General features: G+C 47.0%; 1 protein-coding gene across 13 annotated transcripts in view; it reads left to right on the top strand.

The window, feature by feature from the left end:
- Nucleotides 1-12,220, top strand: part of ARAP1 (ArfGAP with RhoGAP domain, ankyrin repeat and PH domain 1) — an 800,765-nt gene that overhangs the window by 392,719 nt on the left and 395,826 nt on the right. For all 13 annotated transcript variants that reach the window (XM_078658604.1, XM_078658609.1, XM_078658605.1 and 10 more), the window contains one exon: nt 9,706-9,860. In XM_078658604.1, coding sequence (XP_078514730.1) covers nt 9,706-9,860 — 155 coding nt within the window. The remainder of the gene's footprint in view (nt 1-9,705; nt 9,861-12,220) is intronic.

Here is a 12,220-nt window from a genome sequence, read left to right as displayed (position 1 = left end):
CCTTTTATTGAAGCTGTGTCACCTGACCAGTGACATCAGTGGTGGGTGGGTGTTCAGTGTGCTGGCTTACAAAGCACTAGACTGCTGACCGTGATTCTGGATCACTACATCCCTCCCAAACTTCGGGGAAAATGAAAACAAATGAAAGTCCAACCTGTGGAAGAAAAATGCAGTTCGCAAACCCCACACCAAAGTTCAACCTGTGGGATAGAAAATGTACATACGAATGTAACCCTGGACTCTATAATTTGGAGTGAGTCTCTTTGGTGGATTGCAGGTCGCAGATGGTGTAGTTGCTGCATCCAGGATTCACGAGTCACTGTGGCATGGTTTGCCATTGTTCAGCGGGTCCTATCTTCTATCTGCGCCGCTTGGACATTGTTCTCGGTCTTGCCTTTGCTTGGCACCACTGGTGACAGTTGGTAGTTTAGATAGAAGGGTGACGTGATCAGAGTATTGTTTGTCTTCTCGGTTCTCCTCTTCAGTCCTGGTCCTTGGTGATGTCTCTGGGCGGGCTTCAAAGTATTTCTGGGCAGATGAAAGGAGTAGGTGCATACATCCCTCTCACTAGGATGCCCCTCTTCGCCGGTATTCCTCTCTCACAGGATGTCCGGGAGGACCTCTTTGCCAGGCTTCCACTGGACTGGTGTTGTCGGTCATGTTGCTCCACCATAGCCTTCGGGCCGTGAGCGGGGCGCTCCACGATCTTCACCGTTGTGTCCGAGTTCCACCTGAAGGTTACACTGTTGACTCTTTTCTTGCACGCGAAGCTTTCCTCTCCGAGGGTCTCGCAGACGCACCGTCATGGATCCGTCTCTCTTGCGGGACTTGCTGCCACCAGAGTCCCTTGAGGCCTTTGCTTATTGGGCTGCCACGGGTTGATGTGGAGTGGTCAGTTCCTCAGCCGGATGTGTGAGCACTCTCGCCATTCAATCTTCCGCTCAACCCCAAAGGTATAATGTTGTCAACAGTCCAAACTTGCTCTCTTCTACGATCGCCACATGGATGGATGGCTTGTAGGTGGATATCTTTGACTTGTGCTGCCGGTGTTCATGCCAGGCCTTGTTCTCCGCTGCACTCCGGTGTTCTGGTGCATGTCACCATCTTCTTCTGATGGGTGTGAGAGTTGACTGGTCACACCTCTTCACTTCTTGTGATCTTCTAGTGGCACCGTGGCACTCACTACCCTTCTTCTCCTCCATTCCTTTCACGACGTGGTCGGTCCCTTTCTTTTCTTCAACCACCCAGGCCATCTCCGTGTGGCGTGCACTCCACACGAATCTCCCTTAATGCGTCCTACCCTTAGGACACGCCTCCTCTTCTTCCGATGGCCAAACCAGGCATCGCACCTTTCTTCCTGTCGCTCCTTCTTTACTTCGGGTCGGTGTCATCAGACCTCTTCTGGGTCCCGTCCATGGGCCTCTTCTTGATCTATTCAGATACTATGCCTTTGATCTTCTGGCATGTCTTTGCAGTCGTGATCTTCTGACTGTCCGCTTCTCCTTTCCTTTCCGGGTGACCAGCAGCCTGGTCATCTTCTCCTTTTCTTTCTGGGTGACCAACGGCCTGGTCATCTTCTCCTTTCCTTTCCGGGTGACCAACAGCCTGGTCATCTTCTCCTTTTCTTTCCGGGTGACCAACGGCCTGGTCATCTTCTCCTTTCCTTTCCGGGTGACCAACAGCCTGGTCATCTTCTCTGTGACCTACTGACAGGTCTCCGAGGACGCGATCCCTGCGTTACTCGGTCGTGGTGGCGTGGAGTTCCTTCACTCCTTGCGCGGTCCTGCGCAATGCTGTTTGGTTCTGAGGTGTGGAGTTCCTTCACTCCTTGCGCGGTCTCGCACAATGCTGGTCTGTGGCGTTGGTGTGTCGCTGGGCAGCGTCACTGGGCGCTCCTGACTTTTGGCACTCCCGGCGCAGTGCTGCGCTGTCCTGGCGTGTTTGCACACACTGCCTTGAACTCTGTACAGTTCTTTGTCCTTCAGTCTTGCGCATTCCTGCGTCGTTTCTTAAGTGTTCCTGGAGTGTTGGCGCGTTCCTGCGCTATCTCCTGGTGCGGTCCTGAACGTTCTGGCACTTCCTGGGGAGTACCTGTGAAATGTCTTTCTTTGCGGCTGACGGTCTCTGTCGAGTGTCCTCTGCGGGGAGTCAGCTGTCTTCTGGCGCACTTAGGCTGTGCTGCAGGGTTGCAGTGGTCCTGTGCTTCTGGCGCGTTCCTGCGCCTCTTGGCGTGTTCCTGCGGTTCTGGCGCGTTCCTGCAGTTCTGGCGCTTTCTGGGGTGTGCCTGCGATTGGTCAGTCTCCTTGGGTGCCTGCTAGGGCAGAGCTGCAGTACGCTTTTGGGTTGTCATAGGCTTGTTTGGTTCCTCATTTCTCAAGCAGCTACTTGCTTCTGTGGCAGAATGCTTGGTTTCCTCATTGGTCAAGCAGCTACTTGCTCCTGTGGCAGGATGCTGGTGGCACTTGACCTTGTGCATAGCGACCGTCCTGGGGTGACTGCTGGTACTCAGGCTTGGTCAAAGGGCTTCCCTTGTGACCCTGTCTATGGTTAGAGGCAGAGTCTCGTGTTGGGGACATCACAGGGTGCAGACACTGTGTGTGATGTATTTTATGCAGCGGGTGCAGTGCTGCGATTTCGCCACTAGGTGGCAGTGGTGCACGTTCCTACATGATGCCGTGTACCGGGCCTATCCAGGCTTGTTCCTTCCCGAGTCTTCCGATGCCGTCACACTTCCTGTGGGGAAATGCCGGTGCAGGCCTTTCCAACCTCGGCTGGTCCACGTTATTTTACCCCCGGGTCTTTCACTGCCAGGTAGGTGTCTTCTTTCTGTCTGTGTTTCACTGTTCTGAAGGAGGAGGGGGGGAAGCAAGTCTCTCTCCTCGTTACCCCCGCCCGCAGCAGCCTTTCATTCACACGCTGCGCGGTGGGGGAAATGGCTAGCACTGCTCCTCTAGGTGCGAGGTGGGCACTCTCATCCGTCGGCCTCTGTTGCTGCGCGGGTGGGCTCCGCTGCAGCTCCTGATGTCTGGCCAGGCGGGGGCTAGGGCATAGCGTCGTCGGCACTGTTCTGACCAGCCACGGTTGGGCTCCGCACGGCTTGGCCTACTTGGGGGTGCTGTGGCTGACTCGGTGGGTGATCTCCGCTCAGTCGTTCTCTCGCCAGGCAGCTCACTATGTGCTGCGGGCGCTCCAGTTCATTCACCCTCGCCGTAGGCTCTTCACACACACGGCGGGGGACACGGCAGGCAGGCCGCGGGTGGGCTCCGCGAGTCTTGTCTTAATTAACGGGGCAATAGCGGCCGATGCCGCGTCACTGCAGGCGGGCCGCGGGTGGGCTCCGCTGGCCTCGCTATACTAGGGGCACCATATATAACGCGGGTAGGCTCTGCTTTGTGTTTTTCGGCGGTGCCGGCTGGCGGCCGCCATTATGCAGTCATGAGGGGGGGTCGCCTTACTCTCGCGCGGCCCCCCAGGCAGTTCCTTTATGCCCAGGCTCACCTCCGGCCGACGGGCCTCGTCCCGGTGGGGGTCACGCTGTTGCGGCCAGCGCAGGTGGGCTCTGCTCGGCTCCGCTTACTCTCTCGTCACGCCGGGAGGCTCACGCTGGGCATGGAGGTGCGGGGTGAGCTCCCGGTCACCTCCTCCTGGACATCTAGGCCCCGGGGCACGGCACACGCCCCTCAGGCCTCTCGGCGGCCGGCGCCGCTTCCCCGGAGGGGTGCCCTCCACATGTATTTTCAGGCCCGGGGCACAGCACACGCCCCGCGGGCCTCTCGGCGGCCGGCGCCGCTTCCCCAGGGGAATGCTCTGCACATGGGCACTTCCCTTCTTCTTTCCTGGGGATCTTCAGCTGCGGCACGCGTGGCTAGCGTCCGCCTCGTCGCCAATGTAATGTTGGGGGCCCTGGCCCTCATTGCTAATAAGGACTGACGCAGACATAGTCAGCTACTTGGTACAACTGGCCTCGAGCACGTGCGCTCGGCCCCTTTTATTGAAGCTGTGTCACCTGACCAGTGACATCAGTGGTGGGTGGGTGTTCAGTGTGCTGGCTTACAAAGCACTAGACTGCTGACCGTGATTCTGGATCACTACACATTGCTGACGTCATACATGCCGATTTTTGGACTTTTCTATGAGGGAGAGATGTGCCAGAACGCATCTGTAGAGTTGGGGTGTACGGAGAGAGAGTCGGAAGGGGAAATAGTCTCTCCAAAGGAGATATTTTTTACAATTATTGGGATGAAAGACCCATTCCAGTAAAGACATGTTTTGCTAGAACAGGTCACACCCTGCAGCAGGGCGGCTGAATGTATGCGGCAAAGCCAGATCTAATCATGTATCAGTGGTCGTTGATATATGTGGCATGGAAACGGCTGTTTTTATATTTTTTCTAATTAATAGTTTATTACTGCCATATTAAACGCCTATAAAACAAATACATCTTGGAATACTTTGCGTTTTCTCAGCATTCTTGCAGCAGCTTTACACTTCTTCCAAACTTACAGGTTGCCCTTATTACAATTTCATTAGTGGGACCAGATTTACTATATCATAATGTACTGTATCTACACTCGCACCGACATCAATACATGTACATCTTTCCTCGTGGACATATAAACAGTGACATGAATCCAGGGAATTCATTTTTATGTCTGATGAGTGACGGAAACAGTAGAATGGTCCTGCTGCAGGAATGCCATTGGATAAACCAGTTGGCGACCCAGAAGTAAACGCATAAAGGTACCTGATATCATTGTCCCACACCAGGACCAGATATGTTGAGCTATTCATCCACGACCTGGTTTGTCTCAATATTGGACAAGACATTGTTTGATGCTCTGCCTGGGTATCACAACTATCAAGATACAGAGATACAGAGATTGGGTATTGGTTCGGTGAGAGTCAGGTTGAGTTTTAATCCAGCCGGGACATGGTTGAGAATGGTTATACCATCACACCCTTCACGGTGTCCCTCTCAAAACCTTTGGATAGGATCTTGCCATCTGTTGTGAAAAAGGTCCTGGTAACGGGAGATAAAATGTATACTAACGTTTTAGGGGGTGGCTGGCTCTCCATGGCGCTGATTCACAAAGCGAAGTAAAGGAACGTAAAAGAGTACTCCAGTGATACTGCTTCCCAAACTCATAAATGCTTTTGGGAATCCCTTGACCTATGCCTTGGAATCCCAGATCTTTGAGTATTCCTCTGAAACTATTATTAGATACAGCTCTTGAAAAGCCCTCTGCGCCTACTGGCTGCTGCAGACCTTCATTCATCTCAAGAATTACGTTCTTTGGTTTTCCTGACCCAGACTTCCTTTTTTTTTATTTATGTGGGCATTTCCAAGGTGCAAAATATAACAGAAGCTTTATGGTCACAGTGAAGAATGACAACAAACACCGTGGAAAGATGGAAGAGATTAGTGAAATGTTTACATTTTGTTTTACTTTAACGTTAGTAGAGATTTGTGATTTGCCAGGGTTGTTTTGATGTTGAGTTTCAGAATAAGAAGGTTCCCACCCCACAAATTCCCTGCCCTCGTTGGAGTATGATGGGATCTGAACATGGCAGTCTCTCTGTATGCCAAGGGTTATCAAGTTCTGAAAAGTGGATGTATGTTTCTTTTCTAATGCCACATGGATCCACGCCACAGCTTTGAAATGTCACCTGTCCTTGGCTAGTCGCCAGTGGAGAGACTCCATAAGATAACGGGTCATCTGTGGTTCGATGTGATCATGGGAGCTGGTGTTGGAGATCAACCAAGCATCAGAGCCCTGGATTTCTGTATATCTTTTGGTTTGAAAGAGTTTGCGATTACAAGCTGTCACTTACATTTGTCCAGTATGGGAGTGAGTAAGAACACAATGTGCGCTCTTGCCTTTAACTGAAAGAGGTGATTCATGTGTCCACAGCATTTTAGTAGTGGGATTCTTGATTGGCTGAGATGACTCAAACACTTTTACATTTTTTAGAAACAGGATCATGTTGCAGTCTAAGATCACTGGATTGGGACAAAAAGATCAGAGGGTGAGAAATATGGGAACTGCAAGGCTAGAGATCTAATGGTAGATGTATTCTTCAAACCTCTCATCCCAGAGCTTTAAAGCGAAGCTTGCAGCGCTTAATTTATGCCGGTGTTATTGGGCTACTGCACACATGTTTTTTGGGGACCAGAACTTCTTCTTTTTCAGGTCGAGCCTTGGGCAGCGCGCGTGCGCTACTCTAGGAATCGGCCTCTTGGAATCACTTCAGCTTTTGTAGAAGCTCGTGCGTATGGTGCTCATATGCTATTGACCTTTGTGTCTGGCTCTAGCATGCAATTGGCTAAAGGCGTGTGGTTGTCCCAGCTTTTTAGGAAATGTTTACTCCCAGAGCGTTTTGCTCTCTGGAGCCAGCAGCGGCGCGCAAGGGGCAATCTGTTTTTAATTAGCGTGGCCGCACCCCTCTTCCACGCTGTCTCTCTCCCCCTCTTGCATCATCTCCCTCATTGACTCGAACCGCTTTGTGTTTCCCCTCATTAACAGCCTTTTTCTTTGACCGGCGTGCAGTGTCTTGTTTTTCAATGCATCCCATTCCATGCTTTAACTTTCATTGGGACGCAAAAAACATACTGTAGCTTTGTGAATGCTTCTCTGCGATTGCTGTTTGGCAAAGTAAAGGCGGCTCAGCACACTAGCTTAAAAAAAATGCTTTCTTTTTTCCTATGTTCAGTTACTATTGCCACATGTTATTAAAGCAACCCATACAATGCTCTTTGCTAACAAACTGCTGAATGCTAATTACGAACGACCTCATCACGTTCACGATTTGTTTTGTGCATACACTTTACTCAAACCTTTTTTTAAATGCACTTAACCTGTGATGGATTCCGCAATTCTAACATAAGCCAGTGATGATTTTCATCATCAGTACATACATTTTCTCAGTATGTCAATTGGCTTCATGGTCACTTGCTTCGTGGTAGTTCTCTCCCACATTCCTGGATCTCATGTGCAAGTATTACTTGCCGGCTTCGTAACCTAAGAAGCTGTGTTTCCTTCCCGAAACAAAGTATATTGAAACAAATGCTTCTCTGTTCTATACATTAAATCCCCATCACCAGCACAGTCACCTGCGCAAACTCTTGGGGCCGAGTCAGAGCTGTTGACTTAGACTGCCACTTCACATTCCTGTACTCGACAAGTGCATCTACTGCCCATCTTGCCACCAATTAACCCAACTGCATAAAAGGGTTCGAACGCTTTCCTAAAGCCACGGCCACCTCCATGGGCCTGTACCCTCTAGGTCACTGGGCTCATTTGTTTTCGTTTAATGACTTCACCTGGTCAATTCCCTGTCGTGCCCTTTCCCTTCTTTCTCCTCGGCGTCTCTCGAACCCCGCTGGGTTGCTTCCCCCCTCTTCCCAGGACTCCTAGTCTCTCTCTGCTTCGTCTTTCGCCTTTCTGAATTCCGCTCGCTGTCCTGGTAACTCTCCACACTCCTTCTGCCTTCCAACCTCTGCTCGTTCTCGTTCCTTTCTTTTTGTGCCCCCAAATCCCGCATTTGTACCATTATCTCTACAGTCACTTAACACAGTCTGTCTCCGCAATCTCTGGGCCCCTAGTCTCCACAGTCTGTTTAAATTGTGTGTTAAAGCATTAAAAGTCTAAGCTCAATTTAAATAGCTTAGATAAGAATCAGTGTATCTGTACTCTGACCCCATTAGGACCCTAAGTCGTAATAAGACTGAGGACACAAAGCTGGATGGTCCCGTCATGCAAATTCAGTAGGGCATACACGATCCACCACGTGGAACCATAGGCATAGTCCATAAGGCATATTTAATGTACAGTATGTCTTTTCGGTATAATGTATGTAATGTCTAGTATGATTATAGTGCAGAATGCATCATTTATTTTCTTTGTATGATTCAGTTTTGTTCCGACCTTAGTTATATGTAAATATGTATGTTATTGTTCCATTGCATTGTTCCCTCTCATGATAAACGTTTGACACAGTCCATTCGCATGATACATGAGTAATGTTTTGGTACAACTCTTGAGTTATTTACAGTAATGATGAAAAGCGAAAACAGGGGTAATTTAGATAAAAATTACATAAGGAAAAAGTGTTCATTAATAGAACAGAAGTGGAGATAAGTTTTGGAGATCTCCATTGGAGAAATAATCATTGATCTATGGTCTGATAGGTATTGTGTTTGTTGCAATTTATCTTTGATTCTGGCCTCCTCAGTCCTAAACTGAATCACTCCCCTATTAGAGACCCTTGATCCCTTGGTGGGCCTGCAGGGCTCTAGTTCCAGGGGCAGTATGTGGGTCGCCTGGCTCAGCAGTGCTCTGTAAGAGCCTGGTGTAACAAAGAGGCTCGTCTCGGTACCATGAGACTTGACAAGCCCAGGATGCACTCCAGCCTACACTTTCTCTAACCTTATATTTTGACCAGTGACACTGACTAGGATCAAGAATATCTTTCTGGACTCTCGTCCGGTGTGAACAAAGCAACCTTTGGGGGGCTCCCTGTTTGGACTTCATCCTCCTTGCCCGCCCGCACAACTGTGCCTTTGTTAGTCCTATTTTCGGCCTGATCCACATGTTTGACCTTAATATATACTTCATACTTGCTCATAATTTACTTGTTGTAAAGTGCTCTGATACCCTCGGGTTCAGCTAGCGCTATATAAAACTCCTAAAATAAAAAAATTAACGCATTCAGGTTTACGTAAGACCTGTGGTTTATTGGTTCCAGGTTAAGTGCAAAGGAGAAGGCCCAACTAGAAGCAGGCACCTGCCCGGCTCAGCCGGCCTCTCTGCCACTGATGGGACACCCTCATCGTCAGTGACATCCCCTGCACTGTAAATGACAGCACTCACCCTGGCTGAGCGCAGCAGCATGACATGGGTTGTTTGCCGTAGAATCTGCAGACATTATCCGACTATTCTGGTTACTCCTCTTAAGTTGGTGGCTTGGGCTTCCTAGCTCACACCCGCAATTCAAGGTACGTCTCAACCGACACAGACAACTATAATCTGTATCGTGATTGGGTCTGAGGCCCAATTGGGAGAGCTGAACCTCCTCTTACTGGTTCACTCACTCAGCACTGCGTACCAATGCCAGGTGCGTGTGGGCAGGGCCCCGTTTTCATACTAGCCGGTCTTAAAGGGACCACAACTGCATTTATTAAACAAGAACCTATCATTGCCACACATTGAGGAGCTAGATGTGCGACAAACACAACTTGCTGACAGCACTTGACCACGTGAAAAAGACACCACATTGAATCTACTGAAGGAAATGATATCTCCTGTGATTTTTGGATAGTGTGTTTTTCACATACAAAAATAGGCTGAATTACAAAAAATAAAACCATAATGAGTTAAAACCCATCTAAGCCCTCCACGAAAAAGGTCTGAAGGCTTTCTTGCGCTTGCTCGCTCTGTGACCCAGTGGTGTTCGCAATCCTTAAGATACTAGCACAATAACCTGTGTGGTCCATGTGAGAAGTAACTCCAAAACAATAGCAGAATAATGATAAGAAAATATTTTAGAAAGTTAAATAAATTGAAAATGACAGAAGAAAAATGCGCTCACTTTACACAGACTAAAAAATCGGAAATAGTTCAGGGGTGCTGTCGAATGTGTGAAAAGCATACAAGTCACATAAGCATTTTTTATAAAAGTCTTTTGTTTCTTTTTATTGTTTGCCAGCCCTCCTCCCGTTCCTCCTCCTGAAGCGGAGCCTCGGATTCCAGATAAGCAGGTCAGCGTCCCTCCACCCATCATACCGCGGAATAAACCGCAGAGCCCTTCGGCGACCTTGCCAAACCCGCTGATGACCACTGTCCGTACTAAACCGGAGTTTGGTGAGTAGACCCCACCCTCTTATCTGTTTTTAAGGTCAGACATGAAACATCTTTAGTTGTATTTCCAGACTCATACAATCAAAAGTTCATAAATTGCTTCTGCTCACTACAGCTTGCAGAATGGGGCGCTGTGTCAGCCCACTTAACTACGACTGCTCTCTTACAAAGTGTGTGATAGCATTTTGTGCATGCATTTCAGTAGATGGGCCGGTGGGCAAGAGTTTGGTTCTATCTAACCAATATTATGAAAACTATTGGAGTCTAAGAATATTAAATATACTAATTTCACTTTAGTTTATGCAACAGTGGGGAAGGTGTTGGAGTTCAAAGGGGTTAGATTTACTATCTGTACTCCAGTCAGTGTAATATTGGGGAAAGTGTTGAAATTCGAAGAGGTTAGATTTATTATTCATACTCCAATAGAGAAATGTACTATTCTCACTCTGGTCTAAGTAACAGTAGGAAAAGTATCGGACTTCGAAGGGGCGACATTTATTATTGCCACTCCAGTTTACCGAACAGTAGGGAAATTGTTTGACTTTGAAGGGGTATATTTACTATTAAAACTCCCAAAAATGATACAGCCAGGAAAGTGTTAGTTTTCAGAGCGGTAAAATTAAGTATCCCCGCTCCAAACAGCACAACAGTAGGGAAAGTGTTGAACTGCGAAGAGGTTGATTTTACTACTCCTATTGCAGTCTAAGCAAGAGTAGGGAAAATACTTATTTTCAAACACATTATATATATATATATATATATATGAGTAACCCAATGAATGTGGAAAACATATTAAACTGTTATGAAAAAGTATTAATTAATATAAAAATATATACATCTATTAAAAAAACGAAAACCAATTTCGTCAATTTACATCATTACTATTCAATAATACATTAATTATCAATTAAAAAATAATTGTTAATAAATTTATAATTAACTTCCCACCCTGTACCCGTACAAACATAGGAGCCCACACCTAAAATATAACTAAAAAAAATAACCATTCCATAACTTGCATATTTAAAATATATTAAATAATTAATCATGCTACATTAATGTGTTAATTATTACTTTACGACCCACCCTAGACCCCTACAAACCTAGCATCCAGCTATAAAAAAAATGCAATTAAGTATTAAATAATTTGCATATTTAAAATTAAGTGACATCATTTATATTCATTTATAAATAATATTAATTGATAGTTAATTAATAATTATTTACTTCTCACCCTGTACCCCTAAAAACCAAGCATCCGGCAACTAAAATATAAGGAAAATAAATCATTACTTCATATTTTACATAATTAAACATCAAGTAAATAATTGCTTAACAATTAATAATAAAGTATGAATTAGTTATTACTTAATTAACTTCCCTACACCTCTACTAACCTAGCATTCTACAACTAAAATATAAGTAAAATGAAACATGCCTCAACGTTGAGTCTTGTGCTGCAGCCCGGAAAAGGGCCGCAGCATGCCCCAGTGCCAAAAGGCATGTTTGTAAACATCCCTTACCCTGTGGATAGAGATGTTTAGGGGGTACCACAGGTACTAAAGTGGAAGGCCAAGGGGACAGGTGTCCTGCTAGGGCCGCCAAAAAAGGTTTTCCGCCAGCCTTTTCACGTCAGAAGATCCAACGTAAAATGGCTGGCGGAAAGGTGGATCGTAAGCCCCACGGCGCGGCCTGAGAAGGCACCGCCTCCATTGTGAGGAATGCGATCTGACCGACCTTCTGATGGGCTCCATGAACCCGTCGGAAGCTGTCGGCGGTCCCTGGGGCAATGCAGGCTCACCAATCACATCCTATTGTGGTTGTCTGACCACAGTTGTAGATGTTTGTGGGACTGACACCGACAGCACGACGGTGTCGGTCCCACCGACATTGTAATCCACGCCTAGGTCTTCTGGTTATAGTAATTCCAAACAAATAGTATATTTTCTTCCAATTTGAATTATATTTTTATGTTCTGCGCTTTGAAACTAAAAAGGGTTTGTGTACCAGTATTCTGTCTCCCAGGATGCTTTTATGTTGTTCTAATAAAATGATATGTGATGGTTATTTTTTTTATTTTAACATTTTAGTGCAAGCATATGGCCGCCACGCTCAGATGTGGCATGTTTTCTTTATTTATCTTTTCGTGTCATACACATCCAGAACTGTCTTTCAAATGTCCATAAAGCGATGACCCTACATTCTCATATCAGGACTTGATTCTCAGGCTTGACAGTCGGTGTTTCCACCTTTTACTTTCGGCTCTTGCCCAGCTCTGTCAAAATCCATCAAACGTTTTGGAATGAATATCGACACAACACTTTAGTTAGATGCTGAGGTGTCAGAAGTCGTTTCTTCCAGCA

This window comes from Lissotriton helveticus, chromosome 8 (genome assembly GCF_964261635.1).
Source record: "Lissotriton helveticus chromosome 8, aLisHel1.1, whole genome shotgun sequence".
NCBI lineage: Eukaryota > Metazoa > Chordata > Amphibia > Caudata > Salamandridae > Lissotriton > Lissotriton helveticus.
The sequence above is the reverse complement of the archived record's forward strand: the minus strand, read 5'-3'. Positions and strand labels throughout refer to the sequence as shown.